The 19,955-nt window shown below is 49.1% G+C and overlaps 2 protein-coding genes across 3 annotated transcripts; both read left to right on the top strand.

The window, feature by feature from the left end:
- The first annotated feature begins 2,377 nt into the window (after positions 1 to 2,377).
- On the top strand, positions 2,378 to 8,606 carry LOC308469680 (uncharacterized protein). 2 transcript variants are annotated; one of them, XM_080992484.1, is made up of 6 exons: positions 2,378 to 2,402; positions 3,500 to 3,958; positions 4,675 to 4,804; positions 5,466 to 5,551; positions 5,656 to 5,701; positions 7,709 to 8,606. In XM_080992484.1, the coding sequence occupies exons 2-6, from the start codon at positions 3,524 to 3,526 to the stop codon at positions 8,602 to 8,604; spliced, it is 1,593 nt and encodes a 530-aa protein (XP_080848610.1). In that variant the 5' UTR covers positions 2,378 to 2,402; positions 3,500 to 3,523; the 3' UTR covers positions 8,605 to 8,606. The 2 variants fall into 2 exon arrangements, with proteins under 2 accessions (XP_080848610.1, XP_080848609.1); XM_080992483.1 differs by lacking the exon at positions 2,378 to 2,402 and adding an exon at positions 2,871 to 3,148.
- Positions 8,607 to 12,078: 3,472 nt separating this feature from the next.
- On the top strand, positions 12,079 to 17,359 carry LOC308469487 (uncharacterized protein). The gene is made up of 3 exons (XM_080992011.1): positions 12,079 to 12,184; positions 13,357 to 13,452; positions 13,895 to 17,359. Exons 1-3 carry the CDS (start codon positions 12,097 to 12,099, stop codon positions 15,790 to 15,792), a joined length of 2,082 nt encoding a protein of 693 aa, XP_080848137.1. The 5' UTR covers positions 12,079 to 12,096; the 3' UTR covers positions 15,793 to 17,359.
- Positions 17,360 to 19,955: the final 2,596 nt, after the last annotated feature.

Below are 19,955 nucleotides of genomic sequence, written 5' to 3'. Positions count from 1 at the left end.
TTCCTTGGGGGGGGGGGGAGGTGCTGGCACTGCGTTCCCTTGAGCATCCCCAGAAAAACAACAACATTGCCTTAAAGTCCAATTAGAAAGCTTGTGGTGTATATTCATTAGAGGATCCCGCCTGGGGACCTGAGGAGACCTGGATTCAAATGCCTAATTATACCTGGCATCAAGTACCTAGAGGTGTCTACATTCCCAAAAAGTACAGTTCCGTAGCACTCCTGGAACATCTAAGCTGAGATCCATCAACATGGGCGGTTAAGCAGGCACAGCTTCCCTTTTGTATTTTGCAAGCTGATTGCAGCATCAGGGCTTGATGAGGAACAGGTGGCCCTCCCCTGTTCCAAGCTTACTGAGGAATCACACACTTCCCAGAGCTAACAAGCCCCACCTGGCTAGCTAGGGAGCTGGGCTGTGGGTCCTTGCCTGCCTCAGCCTCCTAGAGCACCCGCCCACCGCTCCCCGTGCCTTGGAGCTGGCCGAGTTCGTGGAGACAGGGGCCCCTTTGTCTCTGGTTCCTGGGCACTGACTCTCAGCCCTTCGCCATCCTCTGCCGCCCTGTGAGTACATTCCAGCCACCCCACCCACCTCTCCTCCACCTTGCCCTGGTGTGTGCCAATTGTGGCTACACCCCTTCCTCCTCCCTGTCGTCCTGCCAATTCATGAACACTCATCCACTGTGAAGCTCGCTTTGGGTGGCTTGGGGCCAACCCCTGCTTCTCAACCTAACCAACCTCGCAGGGTTGTTGCAGAGATAAAATAGGGGAAGGGATATAGATCAAGATTAAGGATTAGGATTAAAAAAGTTAAAAGAAATGGAAAATTGGCTTTTAAGAGGTAAAAATCTAATGTTACATTATATTAAGATTAAGGATTGGGATTAAAAAAGAGGGAAAGAAATTGCTGGACAAACAAATTGAACTGGAATACAAAAGAGGGAGGTATGAGGAGGTCCAGAAAATAAGTAAATTTAAAAGTGGTGATGAAAAGGTGGCATTGTTTTTAACTGTTTTCTTTTTTGTCTTTTGTTTTTTGTTTTTTTTTGTATTATGTATTGTGTATTTTTGAATTGTGTATTTTTCTTTTTTTTCTTTTTAATTCTTTTTTACTGATGTGTTCTTTTTATTGGAAACTCTAATAAATATCATTTAAAAAAAAAAAAGATAAAATAGGGGAAGGGAAAGCAGGTGCGCAGCCTCAAACTCCTTGGAGGGAAAGCGGGATAGAAATATAAGATTTGGGAAAGTGAGATAGAAATGCGGTAGCCAGACTGGTGACTGGGAGCAGCCGCCGAGACCACACAACACCGGTCTTGAAAGACCTACATTGGCTCCCAGTACATTTCCGAGCACAATTCAAAGTGTTGGTACTGACCTTTAAAGCCCTAAACTGCCTCGGCCCAGTATACCTGAAGGAGCGTCTCCACCCCCATCGTTCTGCCCGGACGCTGAGGTCTAGCGCCGAGGGCCTTCTGGCGGTTCCCTCACCGTGAGAAGCCAAGTTACAGGGAACCAGGCAGAGGGCCTTCTCGGTAGTGGCGCCCGCCCTGTGGAACGCCCTCCCATCAGATGTCAAAGAGAACAACAACTACCAGACTTATAGAAGACATCTGAAGGCAGCCCTGTTTTAGGGAAGCTTTTAAAGTTTGATGGATTACTGTATTTTAATATTTTGCTGGAAGCCGCACAGAGTGGCTGGGGAAACCCAGCCAGATGGGCAGGGTATAAATAAATAATAATAATAATAATAATTAGAAACTGGCATGATGCAAATTGAATAAAGGGGATGGGGAGGAAAGAGGGAAATAAGCAAAATGTTTGCCCCTCCAGCACTCAGTGTCACCATGACACCTGACACAGTCCACATGTTTCGGGCTGCAACTCCCATCAGGGGCACTGGGAGTTGTAGTTCGAAACATCTGGGTGGCGCCAAGTTGGGGAAAGATTGTCATAGTTAATGTTCCAGCTTCTTTCCTCCGGTCAGGAGGAGCTGCAGATTGATTCAGGGGCTGGGTTTGACTCTGCTATGGAAAGCTTCCCTGCTGATTTTTCTTTCTCAGCTCAAGCTACTGTTAAAGGCACAAAAGGAGCCCAGACTCCCACCATCTCCACAGTCAGATGACTAACCTACTTCCTCAACAGAAGAAGTGATCCTAGTCAGGTAGGGGGTCATTTAAGTTTCTCCCCACCAGAGGGCAGTGCATGGGGGTTGTGTTACCAGGCTAGAATGAAAGGTGTTTTATTTAAGAGGCTGAACCTCTAGTTGATTAGTCCTTCCTTACACCTGGATGCTAGTTTCATGGGATTGTGTGAGAAGGTGGAAGACTTTCCCAGAGCCTCCTGCAGTAGAGAGGTCAGCAGGTGAACACCCTGCTCAGGATTCCTCTGAACTTCTTGCTCCAGGTAAGACTCAATAGAACAAATATAGATAAAAGATTTTGTACCATGGGACGGGGGGGGAGGGGACGGGACAACAACACCTGCCATTTATTTCTTTCTGTTTGCTCCAGATCCTTTATATGATGAGAAATTAATTCGCTCACCCTGTTTCCAAAGCTTACGCTTGTTTATGCAGGTCAGAAATAATGCACTCAGGGCTAGAGGAAAGCTGTAAATCTGTGCCACTCTATTTAGGAGATTTATAAACCACTTGATCAAAGAGCTCCCCAAGCGCTATACAAATCAAATGGTTGGGAGCCAGCACTGCTAAAATCCATAGACTAATTTAAAACCAAGTGGGCTTGATAAAGCCATTGTCATTTAAAGCAAAAAATCAAATCAAATAAACTTTAGAAATTTTTGAAAACGCAGAATCCATAGCTTCATTACCCACCAACTTTTTTTCCTCCCCCTCCTTGCTAATAGTAAACTATTAGGCTGAGGCAGAGTTCTGGAGAACCTGAAAACTTGACCATTATTTTGTGACATTTTGGCTGGCCTAAATACTGATTTTGAAGTAGGTGCCGCAAGATTCTTTATCTCTCTTAATGCAAAGTAAAACGCTGTGATCCTTTACATCTCCTGGTACAACAAGGTAGTCATGGCAGTTATCTGCCTCCCAGACGTGGTCTCCCCTCCTTAGAGGCAATCCCCTTAAGGCAATAAGAAGCAAAGAGAACTAAATGGCCGTTCATACAATGCATTATAAAGTGAGTATCTTCAATTGTTATGCAAATTGTTCAGCCCAGGAGTTCAGCCATTTGCCTTTGGAAAGCTATGTATCTGTTGACCTCTCCTTTTCATAAGAGAACAATATCCTTCAGGTGAAGGGCTGAGGTCAAGACAGGAATAAAAAACAGACTTTTACACACACTCGCTTTTTAAAATGTATTTATTAAGGTCGTTTATATACCGCTTCATCCTTCAAAGAATGGAAGATGGAAATATGTGTAGCAGTTAGCGTTTCTGGGGAACTGAGGTAAATTTAGGATTGTGAATATTGTGTCACACACTGGGATTTCAGGAGGACTTCAAGACACTCTGTAATCTCTATTTCATAGGATAAGACTTTCCTTGGGACAACGATGGCTCTAGCTGGGCCTCTGAGCAGCCAGATATTCCTTCCAGCCTCTCTATTCCCTGGAAAGTTTCCTCGGTCACGTCCCCCTTCCAAGATGGCGGACCAAGTTGGCACTCCTGCAGAGACTAAGGCGTTGTGTCTGGCCAGCCAGGAATCTCATCGGCAGATGTTCCGCCAGAGCATTGTCCCGCATGGAGAAACTCCTCTGGGGACGATGTCCCGCCTGAGCGATGCTGCTCATCGATGGCTGCGCCCTCAAGAACGCACCAAGGAACAGATTGTGGACATGATCGTCCTGGAACAATTCTTGTCTCTGCTTCCAGAGGAGATGCAAGTTTGCCTGAGAACTAGAGGGCCAGGCAGCAGCAGCAGCAAAGAGATTGCTCGCATGGTGGAGGCTGCCCTGCAGCAGCAAGAACCAGCTGAAGTCATCGTGGAGGTGAGGAATGCTGAAGGATTTGTGCAATGACTAATTCTGGTTATTCAAAATCTATAATACTGTCTACCCGTATTGGGCTAGGCCAGATGTGAGGAAACTTTGATCCTCCAGATGTTGATGAACTACAACTCCCATCAGCCCCAATAAGCATGGCCAATAGCCAGGGATGATGGAGGTTGTAGTTCTGGAGCGTGGCTTTTTCATTAGGGGGGGCAGAACCGATGTGATTGGTCAGTTATTTCTATTGTTTTACTTGATCTAGGGTGGGCAGTTCCCCCTCCCTCCTTGGCTACACCCATGATCTGGAGCATCTTTTCCCAAACTTGGGTCTTTGGCTGTTTTTGGACTGCAACTCCCATCATCCCTAGCTAGCCAGACCAGTGGTCAGGGATGATGGGAACTGTAGTCCAAAAACAACAGCCGGAGACCTGTTTGGGAAACACTGATATGGAGGGTCAAAGGTTGTCCACACCTGGGCTAGACAATGTGGGTCAGAAATTTTGCTCTGGTTAAAGCTGGTGGGAAATGAAAATATTTTTTCCTTCTGGCCGCTATAAGCCTCACATAAACTCTCTGCAAAACCGCAAACTCCAGAAATGTGTTCCAACTACAACAACAAAAACCAACCTCTGGTTTTCAGGAATCTGAACTTTGATTCTTTATGGCACTATTGTGACTATACAGCAAACAAATCTTTAGGTGTGAACGTTTTTCAGCTGCCAGTGAATTCTGAGGAGCCATCGGAGTCCCTTTCTGAAAGTGAGCAGACTTCAGTGAACCCCAGGCAAAAGACCCTTTACTGGAAAGTCATGGAGGAGAGTGATGAGAGCGGATCATCATCAATGGGTAAGAACTCTTGCCTTCCCTTTGTTGCTGGATGCAAACAACTGAGCCAGTGAAGGAGGACTTGTTGATGCATGCTTTTTAGCAAAGTTGAGATGTGGATTACATATCATGCATAAAACAATTATTCTTTCTCTCTTATACACATACTCATCAGCTGAGTAACCGCTCGCTTTGTCATGTCCCTAAATTGCTAACCGCTATGCAACCTGGATTAGGGACGCGGGTGGCACTGTGGGTTAAACCACAGAGCCTAGGACTTGCCAATCAGAAGGTCGGCGGTTCGAATCCCTGCGACGGGTGAGCTCCCGTTGCTCGGTCCCTGCTCCTGCCAACCTAGCAGTTCGAAAGCACATCAAAGTGCAAGTAGATAAATAGGTACCGCTCCGGTGGGAAGGTAAATGGTGTTTCCATGCGCTGCTCTGGTTCGCCAGAAGCGGCTTAGTCATGCTGGCCACATGACCCAGAAGCTGTACACCGGATCCCTCGGCCAATAAAGCGAGATGAGCGCCGCAACCCCAGAGTCGGCCACGACTGGACCTAATGGTCAGGGGTCCCTTTACCTTTTACCTTTATGCAACCTGGATTGGGGTCTCCTGAGCCAAAAGGTAGAATTCAGTTGTCCGTGAAGCATTTCTCTTACAGATCACCATTGCTTTTTCAGTGCTTCAGCTGTCAGACAGCAACACATCACAAACAAAAGCTGCCAGTCTTAAGAAGTCTGAAACAGGGATCCTAGCATCTATACAGGTGAGCAAACCTTGGGGAATAGAGGGAAGGGATTTGGGGGAGGAGATAAATGAGGAATGGAAGGGGTGCTTGTCACTCACTCACTTTCTTTTTGACCTTAACAGCCTGAATCCACACATCCAGTCTCAACTTGCACTGTTACCAATCCAGGTAAATTATTTTAGTTACTTACCTAGTTTTTGAATTTATAATTCTCCCTTGCCCCAGAGAGTCCAGGGCAGCAAACAGATCCTCAATTTAAAAACAAAGCAATGACATTTTGCAAACAAGGCAAGTGGTAAGCTTTGCAGGTTGCTGTTAATGGATTTGAATATTGTATCTTTATATTGTTGGAACCCACCCTGGGATCTTACAGTGAAGGGTCAGGAAAATAACAAAAATAAAAGACGCGGGTGGCTCTGTGGTTTAACTAGGGCTTGCCAATCAGAAGGTCAGCGGTTCGAATCCCTGCAACGGGGTGAGCTCCCGTTGCTTGGTCCCTGCTCCTGCCAACCTAACAATTCAAAAGCATGCCTGTGCAAGTAGATAAATAGGTACCGCTCCAGCGGGAAGGTAAACGGTGTTTCCGTACGCTGCTCTGGTTCGCCAGAAGTGGCTTAGTCATGCTGGCCACATGACCCGGAAGCTGTACTCCAGCTCCCTCGGCCAATAAAGCGAGATGAGCGCCGCAACCCCAGAGTCGGCCACGACTGGACCTAATGGTCAGGGGTCCCCTTACCTTTACCTTATCTTTATATTGTTAGAACCCACCCTGGGATCTTACAGTGAAGGGTCAGGAAAATAATGAAAATAAAAGATACCACCTATGGCACTCTCTTTGATGCAGATAAAATATAGGGCTGTCCTGGCTGCTTCACAAAGGATCAACAGAGGGAGCTTGGAGGGCTCTGAATCATTGGGAGCTGGTCCATTCGGGTGGAGGAGGCACTGCCCCACCAATTACAGCCTGCCCTCCATCACACACACACACCGCCATGTGTTTGCCTTCGGACTTACAAGGGCAGCAGTGCCTGCCAGCTTCCCTTGCCTATGTCTGAGTTTCCCTTGTAGAACTAAGCATGGAGGAGAATGGGGAGACCCCACTGGAATGAGTTGGCTCCGCCTCTCCTTGGCTCCGCCTACTGATCGGGCTCCCTGCCTTCCGACCCACCAGCCACCTCTGGCTCAGCAGTATTTCCCCTGTGTTATGTAGGGCCATCTCTTGGCTTTAGAGACTCAGAGGCATCATATTCTGCTCCTTTGTCGCTGACGCATGTTGTCTTCAATGCACTGCGAGAGGGACAGTGCATCGGTTGGGGGCACATGTGCTGGGCAGGAGGGCTGAGGTTCAGTCCCTGGAATTTGCAGTTTTAAGGGAAGAGGAAAGGATTCTGCTGGAGGACTTGGAGAGCCACAATGCTCAAAGGGCAAAGTCTTCCATCCTCTTTCCCTGCAGTGACCAAACAGGTGCCCATAAGAAAAGAGGCACGCAGGACCCGATTGCAACAGCAATCTCCCCATTTGTGATTCCCGGCAACTGGCCCTCAGAAGGTATATTTCCTCCAACAGTGGAGGCAGAACCTAGCCATTGTTAGCATCAATAGCGCTGTCCTCCATAAATTTGGCTAATCCTCTGAAATATACTCTGAGTCGAGAGTGGATTTCATGCTCTTTATTCAGCTCATAGTGGTGAGAAGGAATGGAAGTTCCCCCAGAATGTCTGCTTTATATACATTATTTACACAATGGACCCCACGTGATTGGCTAATTCCGGGATTCTCCTGTAGGCCAATCAGGTTGCGGATTCACTTCCACCTGGAGCTGGATTGGGTGGCTCCTGTGGACCAATCAGACTGCTGCATTCTGAATCCTATTGTTCCAGGACCAATCAGACTGCTGCATTTTGGATCCTATTCAACTCAGTACATAACATCCTCTTTTAAAGCTGTCCAGTTTGGTGGCCTTCACTACCTCTTGGGGAGAGCAGATTCCATAGTCTGAACTGTACATTGTTTGAATAAGTACTTTTTTTTGTCTGTCCTGAATCTCCCAACTTTCAGCTTCATGGGTCATAGAATTATAGAATGGGAAGGGATCCTGATGATCATCTAAGCCAATTGCCTGCGATGCAAGAATGTCCAATGGGAGAATGCTATTTTGTTGTTGTTGTTGTTCCAGATATCATTACGGTGGAAATAAATTCAGAAAGAGAATTTTGGCAGGATGATCCTAAAGACGAAGGGAATGAGATTCCTTCCTGGCCTATTAAGGAAGAAGATGATAATGTGAGCTGGTACTGGCCACAGCAAAGTGATCAGCAAGGAAGCCACCCATGGAAGGAAGAGGAAAACGCATTTCATTTTGGAAGCAATTTGGAAGAAAACCACGATCCACAGATCCACTTACAAACCGAACAAGAAGTGGTTGACTACACTTCTACTTGGCCTGGGGAAACATACACAAGCGCATCAGGGTATGAGAAAAGGGACCCCAGAGGAAAATCGTCCTACATGTGGCTTGAATGTGAAAAATGGCCCACCTTCAGCTCTGACTTTGTAGGCCACTCAGAGATCTTCACTGAACTGAATCCCTCTGCAAACACCTTAAGCAATAGTTCAGTCCTCTTTAAACATGTTGCCTCTACCACAAGAGAAAGATCGTACGCTTGCAAGGACTGTGGGGGAAGTTTCGCTTGCAAATCAAGCCTTGATCGGCATCGGATGGGTCACACAGCCAACAGGCCCCACAAATGCCATGAGTGCGGCAAGAGCTTCCAAGCCCGGTCAAGTCTTGTTCGTCACCAGAGGATCCACACAGGGGAGAAGCCTTACCAGTGCCCCCATTGCGGCAAGAGCTTCAGAGCGAAATCATCCCTGACCCAGCACCAGAGACTTCACACTGGAGAGAAGCCATTCCAGTGTCCTGATTGCGAGAAAAGATTTAATCAGCGCATGAAACTCGTCTATCACTATAGAACCCACACAGGCGAGCGACCCTATCAGTGCTTCGACTGTGGCAAAGGCTTCATTACACGTTCAGGTCTTGTTCAACATAATGAGAGAGTCCACTCTTAGGGCAATTGCAAAAATGTCCTCTGTGTGGAAGAGCTCTCAAGTCTAGGTTCTTTTTGCATTTTGTGCCTTTTGGCAGATGTGTCTTTTTGTAAATTACTATGTGGTTTGAAAAAGCTTTGATTTGAATGCAACTGCCCGCTTCTTTTTTATGGATCTTTTGTGTGTGTTACAAACCATGTAGGTATTGCATAATAAAAATAATAACAACAATAACAGCAACAATAATTTTATTATGTATACCCCGCCCATCTGGCTGGGTTGCCCCAGCCACTCTGGGCAGCTTACAACACATATGAAAACATCAAACGTTAAAAACTTCCCTAAACAGGGCTGCCTTCAGATGTCTTCCAAAACTTGTGTAGTTCTTTATCTCCTTGACATCTGGTGGGAGGGCGTTCCACAGGGCAGGTGCCACTACCGAGAAGGCCCTCTGCCTGGTTCCCTGTAACGTCACTTCTTGCAGCGAGGGAACTGCCAGAAGACCCTCGGAGATGGACCTCAGGGTCCGGGCTAAACGGTGGGGATGGAGACGCTCCATCAGGTATAAAGGGCCGAAGCGATTTAGGGCTTTAAAAGTCAGCACAGTATTTGTGAGACCACTTTTAACTCTCTTTTTGGAGGGGAATGATCTGGCTGACGCAAGGAGAGCAGGCGAGGAAGAGGCGTCGCAGGCACGACCACCAGAGGGCTCTGGCTACAGCTGAGGGAGGGGATCTCGCTCCCTGCCTTTCCCAAGCTCTCTATTCTTTCCCACCCAGGATATCAGGGGGCTGAGCTTCCTAGGTCACCCCAGCTGCGGGTGCCCCCGTAGCAACCAGGCAGCCGCGGCTGCTGCTCCCGGCGAAGCGCGGCGTTCGGCCGGGTGGCCGACCGGAGGGAGAACTGCCGCTTGCCGGGCTCAGCCTCGTGGCCCAGCAGCCGCGGGCGCCGCTCGCAGCCCTTAACCCTTCAGCAGCCGGAGACTCCAGGTAACCCAGAAGAGATCGGGGAAACGGACCAGATGTGTTCAAGGGAGAGACGGAGAGAAAGAGTCTTTTTCTTGTTTTAAAGCCTCCATTTTAAAGCCTCCCTTTCCAAACGAGGCGCGGTGGTGGCGCTGGTTTTTACGCAGCAAACACAAGGCAGAGGGGGATTTTCCCTCAGAGATCAATCTCTGCATCTGATCAATAGGGAGAGCAGCAAAGGGGGGCACTTGAAAAACAGCAGACATGTTTGCGTTTTCGGGGGGGGGGGGACCCTCTTTTCCACAGCTTCCCCCCACCCGACGATGCGTTTGTGGGGCGAAAAACCCACTTGCAAGAAGCACCGGTTTCTTTGGATGCTTGTTCTGGCGTGTGCTGCAAAACGACACAGCGCGTTTTGTTGGGGTGTGGGATTCAAAAAAAAAACCGAGCAACACCAGAAAATGGGTGGGGGGAGCTTAGGGGAAGCCCTGCAGTTATATCCTTCAGCGTTTTTAAATTTAAACATAGCCCTCAAAGCACAGCCCAAAACACATCCTTATTTGACAGCAGCATTTCCGCTAGGGATTACATCTGTTTTATTTCAGCGCAGGAGGTTTTCTGTTGGTTCTTTTGACAGCCACGTGAGAAGGTTGCTCCTTCCTCCCAGTGGCGTAGCGTGGGTTGTCAGCACCCGGGGCAAGGCAAGTAATTTGCGCCCCCTAACCCGTGGATTTGCGCCCCTTAACCCTAACCCCCAGAAGTTGCGCCCGGTGCGGCCGGCCCCCCTGCACCCCCCACGCTACGCCACTGCTTCCTCCTCCCGGCCGGAGCTTTTAACAACTTCCCAGGTGTGTTAGGGGAGGAAGATTTTTTAAAAAAAAATTAGTGTCACAAGAAGGCGAGATAGAGAAGATCCTATTTATATTATATTATGTTTGGCTGCAGGGCAGTTAAACGAATCCCTGAGTCCTGACAGGGGAAGAAAATTGGAAAGGTAATAAGGGATGGTGACAGAAGCAGGTGAGCTTGTACCTGTTTGTGTCATGGAACTGAAGGGGTTCCATCCCCCCATGAGAAAAGAATGAGGATGTATGAGCATGAAGTATATCTATTTATTGCTACTGAGCCCAATTCAAGGTGTTCTAATTGGTGTATAAAGCCCTCAATAGCTTATTAGGAGCAGTTGACGTCTGAGCTCACCTGACCCCAAATATGCCCATTTAGCTGCTTCCATCTGTGGAACGGGCACTGCTACAGGTGCCACAGAAATATTCACCCTGCATTTATAATAATTAGATATTTTAGTGTGGTAGCACCTATACTTTGGAACTCTCTGCTGGTTTGATATCAAGCAAGTACTTCCATTGTGCTCTTTTCGGCGCCTGCTAAGGACTTTTCCCTCAGGCAAGGCTACCCAGATTGGTGAGATTTTTATATGTGTTTTTAGTTTACAGGCAGATTTTAATTCTTTAAGAAATGTTTTCAGTAGTTGTTTTTACCAAAAATTGTATCGTTTTATTCTGTTTTGGGGTGTGTTTTTTGTGTGTTTTTTTCAATGAAGCAATGTATAAATTTTATGAAATAAGACAAATACATATATACACCCACCCATTCAAAGGTATTGCTCACCCTCTCGCAGCAAAGGCACCTGAGACAGTTTGCAATAAAATCCAGTCTAAAATGTATATTGTGAAATCAAGTCATTATTTGCTTACTGTTGCCCATAACCTTCAGTTCAGTGCCGGATTTACGTATAAACTAAACAAGCTATAGCTTAGGGCCCCACTCTCTTGGGGCCCCCCAAAAAAATTAAAGGAAAAACAACAACTGGATGTACATTTCTAAAATAGAAAAAGCAAATGAAATAAAATCTACATACAGCAACAATGTTTTGTGTTGTGTAAGCTCCTATTTGTTATGTGCAAATGGCTTTAGATACCTATTAGGTCCATCAATTACCATATAGCATATAAGGTAAAGGTAAAGGGACCCCTGACCATTAGGTCCAGTTGTGACCGACTCTGGGGTTGCGGCGCTTATCTCGCTTTATTGGCCGAGGGAGCCAGCGTACAGCTTCCAGGTCATGTGGCCAGCATGACTAAGCCGCTTCTGGCGAACCAGAGCAGCGCACGGAAACGCCGTTTTACCTTCCCGCCGGAGCGGTACCTATTTATCTACTTGCACTTTGACGTGCTTTCGAACTGCTAAGTGGGCAGGAGCAGGGACCAAGCAACGGGAGCTCACCCCGTCGCGGGGATTCGAACCGCCGACCTTCTGATCGGCAAGCCCTAGGCTCTGTGGTTTAACCCACAGCGCCACCCGCGTCCCTCATATAGCATATATTCAACACAAAAAACAGTGACAATTTGTTGTTGACAAAGGACAGCTGGGCATATAAAGGGCCCCATTACCTTCAGTAGCTTAGGGCCTCATGAAACCTAAATCCGGCTCTGCTCCAGTTCTTCCTTTGCCTGGAGTTTGGCCAATGGGACCTGCTGTTTGTTCTTCCAGAGGCTGCGATCTATCTGAGCTGCGGCTGCTGGTGGCAATGGAGCAGTATGTGCTGCTGGATCCCCGGCAGAAGGCCTTGTACCACGACGTCATGCAGGAGAGCTACGAGACGCTGATGGCACTTGGTAGGCTGATGTTGGCTGCCTCCTCCTCTCCTCCGCCCATAAACTTTTACAGGGGGAAGCCAGTGACGTGAAGCAGAAAACCTCCAAAACGTGTGTTTTTTCCTTCTGCGGAAAGTCTTCTGTTTCATAAGTTCAATCGTGAAAACTAATTACAAATGCAATATTAGGCAATTGTCAAACTGCTCAGCTTTGTTTACTAAATACAAATAAAATGTGCATGCTAATCGAGATCACTCTCTAGGGCTTTGGAACGTTTTCCGATGCAAGCTGAAAATGGTTCTGATGGAAATTAGCCTTATGCAGATAACCCTAATTTGCATAGGAAAATTCCCCAGGTTATTTTCAAATTCAGATTTCCCCCCAAAAACCCAGATTACAGGGGTGGGGGTTCAGGGGGTTGGCCCACATCTTCACAGAGTCTGTTGCTAAGGGAGTGGTGCCCTCTCTGCATGCCATCTGGGGAGATGAACTCCATTTTGTATACGGGAATGTTCATATTTATATCGGGGTGGCGGCAGGAGTGAGAAGAGATGTGCCAAAACGTTTATGATTTTGTTGCTTGGTGTAATTGCTGCTGTCAGCTTAAAAGTAAGAAGTGCTAAATTGGTACAGAAATGATTTCTGTTTGTGTGCCAGCTTTCAAGTTACACAGACTCATTCACTGGAGAATTTCCAGTTCTTTGCAACCGTGAGAGCCCAGGCTTTTTTTAAAAGAAAAGGAAAAGAGATGAGACTTTCAGGAATTCTGAGCTTGCATAGTGAACACACAAATATGGCATGAGAATAAACAGGTTCAAAGTTCAGTTCCCTGACCATTGAGTAAACAGAGAGGGTTTCCACAGTTCAGATCGATATTCTGCTTTCAGTATCAACACTGAGCTCACAATCTTTATATATAAAAAATAATTATTGGTCTCTTTGCTCCTCGCCCAAACATTCTTAGTTTCAGAAGCCAAATATTGGGGTGGGTGGTGGGTTTGTTGCTGCTGTTAAAACATGGGGAGTCAACAACGCTTACTGATCTATTTCAAATCACCCATAGATTTAGCAGGAGATCCTGCCCACATTGGCCTAAAAATAGTTGAGATATGGGTGGCGGTGGTTGATTTATAAGCTGAACTAAAGCTGCATTCCCTCCTCTTCCCCCCACCTCAATCTTTTCAACTGAGAAGAATTTCCACTGTCCAAGCCTGACTTGCTGTCCCGATTGGAACAAGGAGATGAGGCGACAACCTTTGACCTGCAGGACCCGAGTGTCATCCTTCCAGGTGAGTCATGGGCTTTCCTAAAATTCTTTGCTGCAGATATTCAGAATAAGCCCTGCCAGTCCTGCCTTCCACGCACTGGGGATGAATCCCACAGGGAGCTTAAAGGCAGAGAGCCAGACTCCATATATTTGGTCCAGTGCATAGACAGCAGCTGGCTGGCTGGCAGAGGACATGAGAGTGGGCTGCACAGGCAGTCAAGGGGTGGGGGCTCACGGCAGAAAAGGAGAAGTGATATTAGAAGTTGAACATAGTTCCTGAATACACTAAGGTCCAGCTGCGAGGGCCTTCTGGTGGTTCTCTCACTCCGAGAAGTGAGGTTACAGGGAACCAAGCAGAGGACCTTATCGGTGGTGGCGCCCACCCTGTGGATCACTGCATCAAACCTATATTCAGGCCTATTTGTGTAACTGGCTCCTCCTTTTTCCTCTTCCTGTCTCTCCAGCCATCGGTGGCAACATGGAGGAAGAGAATCTTCCTGCACAGAAGGACCCCAAAGAGGTGGAGCCGGCAGCAGAAGACTCCGAGAGTCCCAGGGGTGTTGATCTGAGCAGTAGCATCCTGGCTGAGAGCCCCCTGCCGCCCGCTCCGCCTTCATCCCCGCCCCCTCCTCCTGCCGCCCTCCACAACCCCAACAACTGCCTCCAGTGTGGCAAAACCTTCAGCCACAAGTCCGCTTTGGTGAAACACCAGAAGATCCACACGGGAGAGAAGCCCTATGAGTGCGAGGAGTGCGGGAAGGGCTTCATCCAGCGCTCCGACCTGACGATCCACCAGAGAACCCACACAGGGGAGCGGCCGTACCACTGCCCCGACTGTGGGAAGAGCTTCAGCGTCAGCTCCACGCTGCTGACCCACCAGCGGACCCACGCGCCGGGGGGAGAGAAGCCCAACCGCTGCCCCGAGTGCGGGAAGTGCTTCAGCGAGCCGGCGGCCCTGGAGCGGCACCGCAAGAGCCACGCCGGAGAGAAGCCCCACGAGTGCACCGACTGCGGGAAGAGCTTCGCCTGGAGCTCCCACCTGGAGAGGCACCGGCGGATCCACACCGGCGAGAAGCCCTACAAGTGTCCCGAGTGCGGGCGGGCGTTCGCCTGGAGCTCGCACCTGGATCGCCACAGGCGAACGCACGCCGGGGCGGCTCTGCCCGAGGAGGCGCCGCCCTCAAAATGCGCGGATTGCGGCAAGTGGGTCAACCACATCACTCAGCCTCAGCGCTTCAAGCACAAAGCCACCCAGACCCCTCTGGAGCACGAGGATGCAGAGGCGGCGGAGGAACAGGAGGCTGAGGCCGAGGCGCGGCCCTATCCGTGCACAGTCTGCGGGAAACGCTTCAGCCAGAGCTCCAATCTGCTCAAACACCAGCGCGTCCACACAGGGGAAAAGCCCTACCAGTGCCCGGAATGTGGGCGGCGGTTTAGCTGGTGTTCCGCCCTCCTCAAGCACCAACGCGCCCACAGCAACAGCAGGCCACACTCCTGCCCAGAGTGCGCCCGCAGCTTCCGGGACCCTGCCTCTCTGGCCAAACACCAGCTCAGCCACACCGGCGGGAAACCTCACCAGTGTCCGGACTGCAACAAAAGCTTCGGGTGGAGCTCGCACTTGGAGCGGCACCGGCGTATCCACACCGGGGAGAAGCCCTACGAGTGCGGGGACTGCGGCCGGGGGTTCACGGTGGGCTCCCACTTGGAGAGGCACCGGCGCATCCACACCGGGGCCCGGCCCCACGGCTGCGGGGAGTGCGGCAAGACCTTTGCCGTCGGTGCCACACTGGCCACCCACCGGCGCCTCCACGACGCCAAGTCCAAGCCTCACCGCTGCCCCGAATGCGGGAAAGGGTTCAGCAGCGCGGCGGTGCTTGAACGTCACCGCCGGTTGCACCGCGGAGAGAAGCCCTACCAGTGCGATGTCTGCGGCAAGGGCTTTGCTTGGAGCTCGCACTTCGACCGCCACCGGCTCTCGCACACTGGAGAGAAGCCCTTTCCGTGCGCCTACTGCGGGAAGTGCTTTGGCCGCAGCTCCCACCGCAACCGGCACCAGCGTGCTCACGCGGTCTCCGAAGACCAATGCCCGCCGCAGAGCAACCAAGACGATGCATCTCTGGCAACGGCCATGCCCGAATGGTGGGAAGGGGACGGCGAAAGGAGGGTCCCGCTGGAGCAGCAGGAAGTCTGGTCGTCTCCACTAGATCCCGTTGGCCCTTTCCCGTGGGTGGCCAAATCTGCTGGTGATGCATGGAGGACCATAGGGGGAAACGGTTTGGGGCAAGAGGCCGAGAGTTTGACAGCCCCTGCCAGAAGCTGGACTCAGCCAGTTGCTCACATGCCCACTACTAACCCCCCTTGATCAATGCTGTGCAAATCTCATTCCCATTTTGCTTCCCCTTCTGCTGTTCACACACAGAAACACTTAAACACTTCCCCCTTACCCAGTAAAACAACTGTAGCTGGCTTGAAAGACAGGTCCGTATCTGCCTTGCCTCCTCACACCTCCATGGGCCAAATTCGACGGGTGAGCAGGGCCCACATCACGGGATGCTGTGCTTTGAAGGCCCAGCACTCAGTTGATTGTTGGCACGTCAAAGCACCACACAGAGCTCTGCAAGGGACCCTGTGCTGTGCTTTGAGGTACTGCCAACCAAATGATCTTTGCGGCTTCGGAAGCCGTTTGTGGCCGTACCCAACTGTCTTTTTATGTGCCTGCATGTGATGTCATATATGACACCTGGTGATTGGCAGGTGGGTGTGGCTTGGCTAAAGTCCCTTACCCCTAGTTAAAGAGCTGAAGTTGGGCTGAGAGCCAAAGTTGCATGACACGAGGAAGGAAGTGGGACCCACTGAATTGTTCATATTGCACGTTCAGGTTCTGGTTGCCAAGGGGGTCTCATTGGACTCAGCTGTGTCACAGAGTGTGGCAGAGGCTGGAAACATGTCATGTCCAACTTTCAGAACGATCCTCTCCCTCCACAAATGAAACCACTGGCACCCTAGAATGAAGAAGATCCAAGAGGACACAAGCAAAGAAAAAATAGGAGTACAGTGGTACCTTGGTTCTCAAACTTAATCCATTCTGGAAATCCGTTCCAAAACTAAAGCTTTCCAAAACCAAGGCGCACTTTCCCATAGAAATGCAAAATTAATTAATCCATTCCAGACATTTAAAAAGAACCCCTAAAACAGCAGTTTAACATGAATTTTACTCTCTAACGAGACCATTGATCCATAAAATGAAAGCAATAATCAATGTACTGTATTATAACTGTACTGTATTGCAGATGATAAAAAAAAATATTTTTTTTAATTCCTTACCTGCACTGATGATAGCCATTGTTTTCCGCAGCCACATAATCAGTAAGCTAAACTGGGTTCCACATAGTCACAAAAACAAATTAACCAAAAAAGCCTCAAAAACAAAAAAGCAAAACAAATAGCTAAAACAAAAGTGCCAAACTTAATTCATTCCGGAAGTCCGTTTGACTTCCGGAATGTTCGAAAACCAAGGCACAGCTTCTGATTGGTGCAGGCGCCCTGGAAACAATAGCCAACAGCCGCATTGGGCGTTTGGCTTCCAAAAAATGTTCAAAAACCGGAACACTTACTTCAGGGTTTTCGGTGTTTGGGAACCAAGAAGTTTGAGTACCAAGGCGTTTGAGAACCAAGGTACCACTGTATTGCTAACTGGGTTGTACCACTGAGGGAGGGACCCATCAAAGGGACATGTGCTCCTTACCTTTCCATACCTTGAAAGCACTATGATGTCACTTTAAACAGTCATGGCTTCCCCCAAAGTTTGATTCGGTTTTGAAATACAGTGGTACCTCGGGTTAAGAACAATTTGTTCTGGAGGTCCATTCTTAACCTGAAACTGTACACACACACACACACACACACACACATACACACATATATACACATACATACATATCAGTTCCAACATACAGCATATCTTCTCATCTTATACAATATTTTAGACTTCCGTCAACACCTCTGATGATTTTCCGTTCTTTATCACTTATTCTGCATTTCTTAATTTCTATATTACATTTAGTTATCCTTAACTAATAATTCTCTTCATAGTCTTTCTTGCCGTATTTCAAATAATCCACTTTACAAAACTTCTTGCAATCCTACTAGCGTAATCTGTTCATCACAATTACTTTTCAAATAGTTCCTATATTTACTCCAGTAACCTGAAACTGTTCTTAACCTGAGGTACCATTTTAGCTAATGGGGCCTCCCGCTGCCGCTGAGCAATTTCTGTTCTCATCCTGAAGCAAAGTTCTTAACCCGAGGTACTATTTCTGGGTTAGCGGAGTCTGTAACCTGAAGCGTCTGTAATCCGAGGTCCCACTATATGTGGAATGATGCCTGCAAATGGATATACACACAAAGGTTTTGCGTGAGTGGTTAAAAGAAATTACCCAGAGCAGTGTGTCTGCACGTTGCATGCTGAGAAGCACTATTATTTTTTTTAAGAGCATTTTTGTTTTGTTGTTGTTCAGCCCTAGTGGTGTCGGAGAAGTACCGTATTTTTCGCTCTATAGGACGCACTTTTCTCCCTCCAAAAATGAAGGGGAAATGTGTGTGCGTCCTATGGGGCGAATGCAGGCTTTCACTGAAGCCTGGAGAGCGAGAGGGGTCGGTGCGCACCGACCCCTCTCGCTCTCCAGGCTTCAGGAGAGCCCCAGCGCCAGCCCCACAAGGTCGGGGGACAGAGGGAGGCGGAACGCCGCCATCCCGCTGTCTCCCGAAGTGGTTTGGAGGCTGACGGCGGGGAGACCCCGCTGCCTGCCCCGCAAGCTCCGGGGACAGCTGGGAGACGCAGCGCGTCTTCCTGCTGTGCCCGGACCTGATCTGAAGGCGGGCGGCGGGGAGAAGAGCGCTTCTCCCCGCTGCCTGCCCCACAAGCTCCGGGGACAGCTGGGAGGCACAGCGCGTCTTCCCGCTGTCCCCGGACCTGATCTCAAGGCGGGTGGCGGGGAGAAGAGCGCTTCTCCCCGCTGCCTGCCCCGCAAGCTCCGGGGACAGCTGGGAGGCGCAGCGCGTCTTCCCGCTGTCCCCGGACCTGATCTCAAGGCGGGTGGCGGGGAGAAGAGCGCTTCTCCCCGCTGCCTGCCCCGCAAGCTCCGGGGACAGCTGGGAGGCGCAGCGCGTCTTCCCGCTGTCCCCGGACCTGATCTCAAGGCGGGTGGCGGGGAGAAGAGCGCTTCTCCCCGCTGCCTGCCCCGCAAGCTCCGGGGACAGCTGGGAGGCGCAGCGCGTCTTCCCGCTGTCCCCGGACCTGATCTGAAGGCGGGCGGTGGGGAGAAGAGCGCTTCTCCCCGCTGCCTGCCCCGCAAGCTCCGGGGACAGCTGGGAGGCGCAGCGCGTCTTCCCGCTGTCCCCGGACCTGGTCTGAAGGCGGACTGCGGGGAGAAGAGCGCTTCTCCCTGCTGCCGGCCCCACAAGCGCCTGGGGGGGAAATAAATTTTTTTCCCTTTATTTCCCCCCCAAAAAAACTTGATGCGTCCTATGGGCCGGTGCGTCCTATGGTGCGAAAAATACGGTACGTAATTTGGAAATCTGAGAACAGGGAATAGGTGAAAGCATGGGGTAGAGCCTCAGGTGTTCCAACGATGCTGTGTGTATATTCAGCACCGCTGCAAAAAGTTTGGTTTAGGTGTAGAAATCCCGCCTCATAAATTCAGCTTTCATTTAAAAGCAAGCCAACGTTCTAGTCCTCATGCTGTGCGGCGATGAGACAGAAGTGGGCATCTTTGCAAGCGACAAGTTTTCCAGGGGTCGGAGGGTGAAGCTGGAGGGTTGTACAACCCCCGTTCCATTGCTGCTGCCCACAAAAAGCAGAAACTGAATATTGTGTAGAACAAGAAGAAGCTTGTGACATTCCAAATGGTGTTCCATCTCCCATCACTCCTGACCATTGACTGTGATGACTGGCGCCAGTTCAAAACCAGCAATTCAAAATCAGTTCCATGTCAAAGAGAAAAATAACTACCAAACTTTTAGAAGACTTCTAAAGGCAGCCCTGTTTAGGGAAGCTTTTAGTGTTTAATAGATTATTGTATTTTAGTGTTTTGTTGGAAGCTGCCCAGAGTGGCTGGGGAAACCCAGCCAGATGGATGGGGTATAAATAAATTATTATTATTATTATTATTATTATTATTATTATTATTATTATTTACTGCGTCACACAAAAGGAGTCCTGAAGCAACTTACAGGAATAACAACACACAATATTTAAAAAATAAGTTGTTGGGAGTTCAACAACAGCTGGAGAAGCACAGGTCCCCTATTCCGGATTTTAATTGGGAGCAGCAAGTTAAAGGAATGATTAGCTGAGAGAAAAGATAAACATAAACTTTGTTTTTAGATCTCTCACACAAAGCAGCCATCAACTAGGAAGAGGTTTGCTGTCACTCAGGAGGAAAGTGCCTCTGCTACCTGTTCTTGTCACCTGCAGTTTCAACAATGATTTGTGTTTTTAAAAGTGATTTTTTTAAAACAACCACC

This window comes from Podarcis pityusensis (assembly GCF_964106645.2).
Source record: "Podarcis pityusensis genome assembly, chromosome: 2".
NCBI classification, from domain to species: Eukaryota; Metazoa; Chordata; class Lepidosauria; order Squamata; family Lacertidae; genus Podarcis; species Podarcis pityusensis.
The sequence above is the reverse complement of the archived record's forward strand: the minus strand, read 5'-3'. Positions and strand labels throughout refer to the sequence as shown.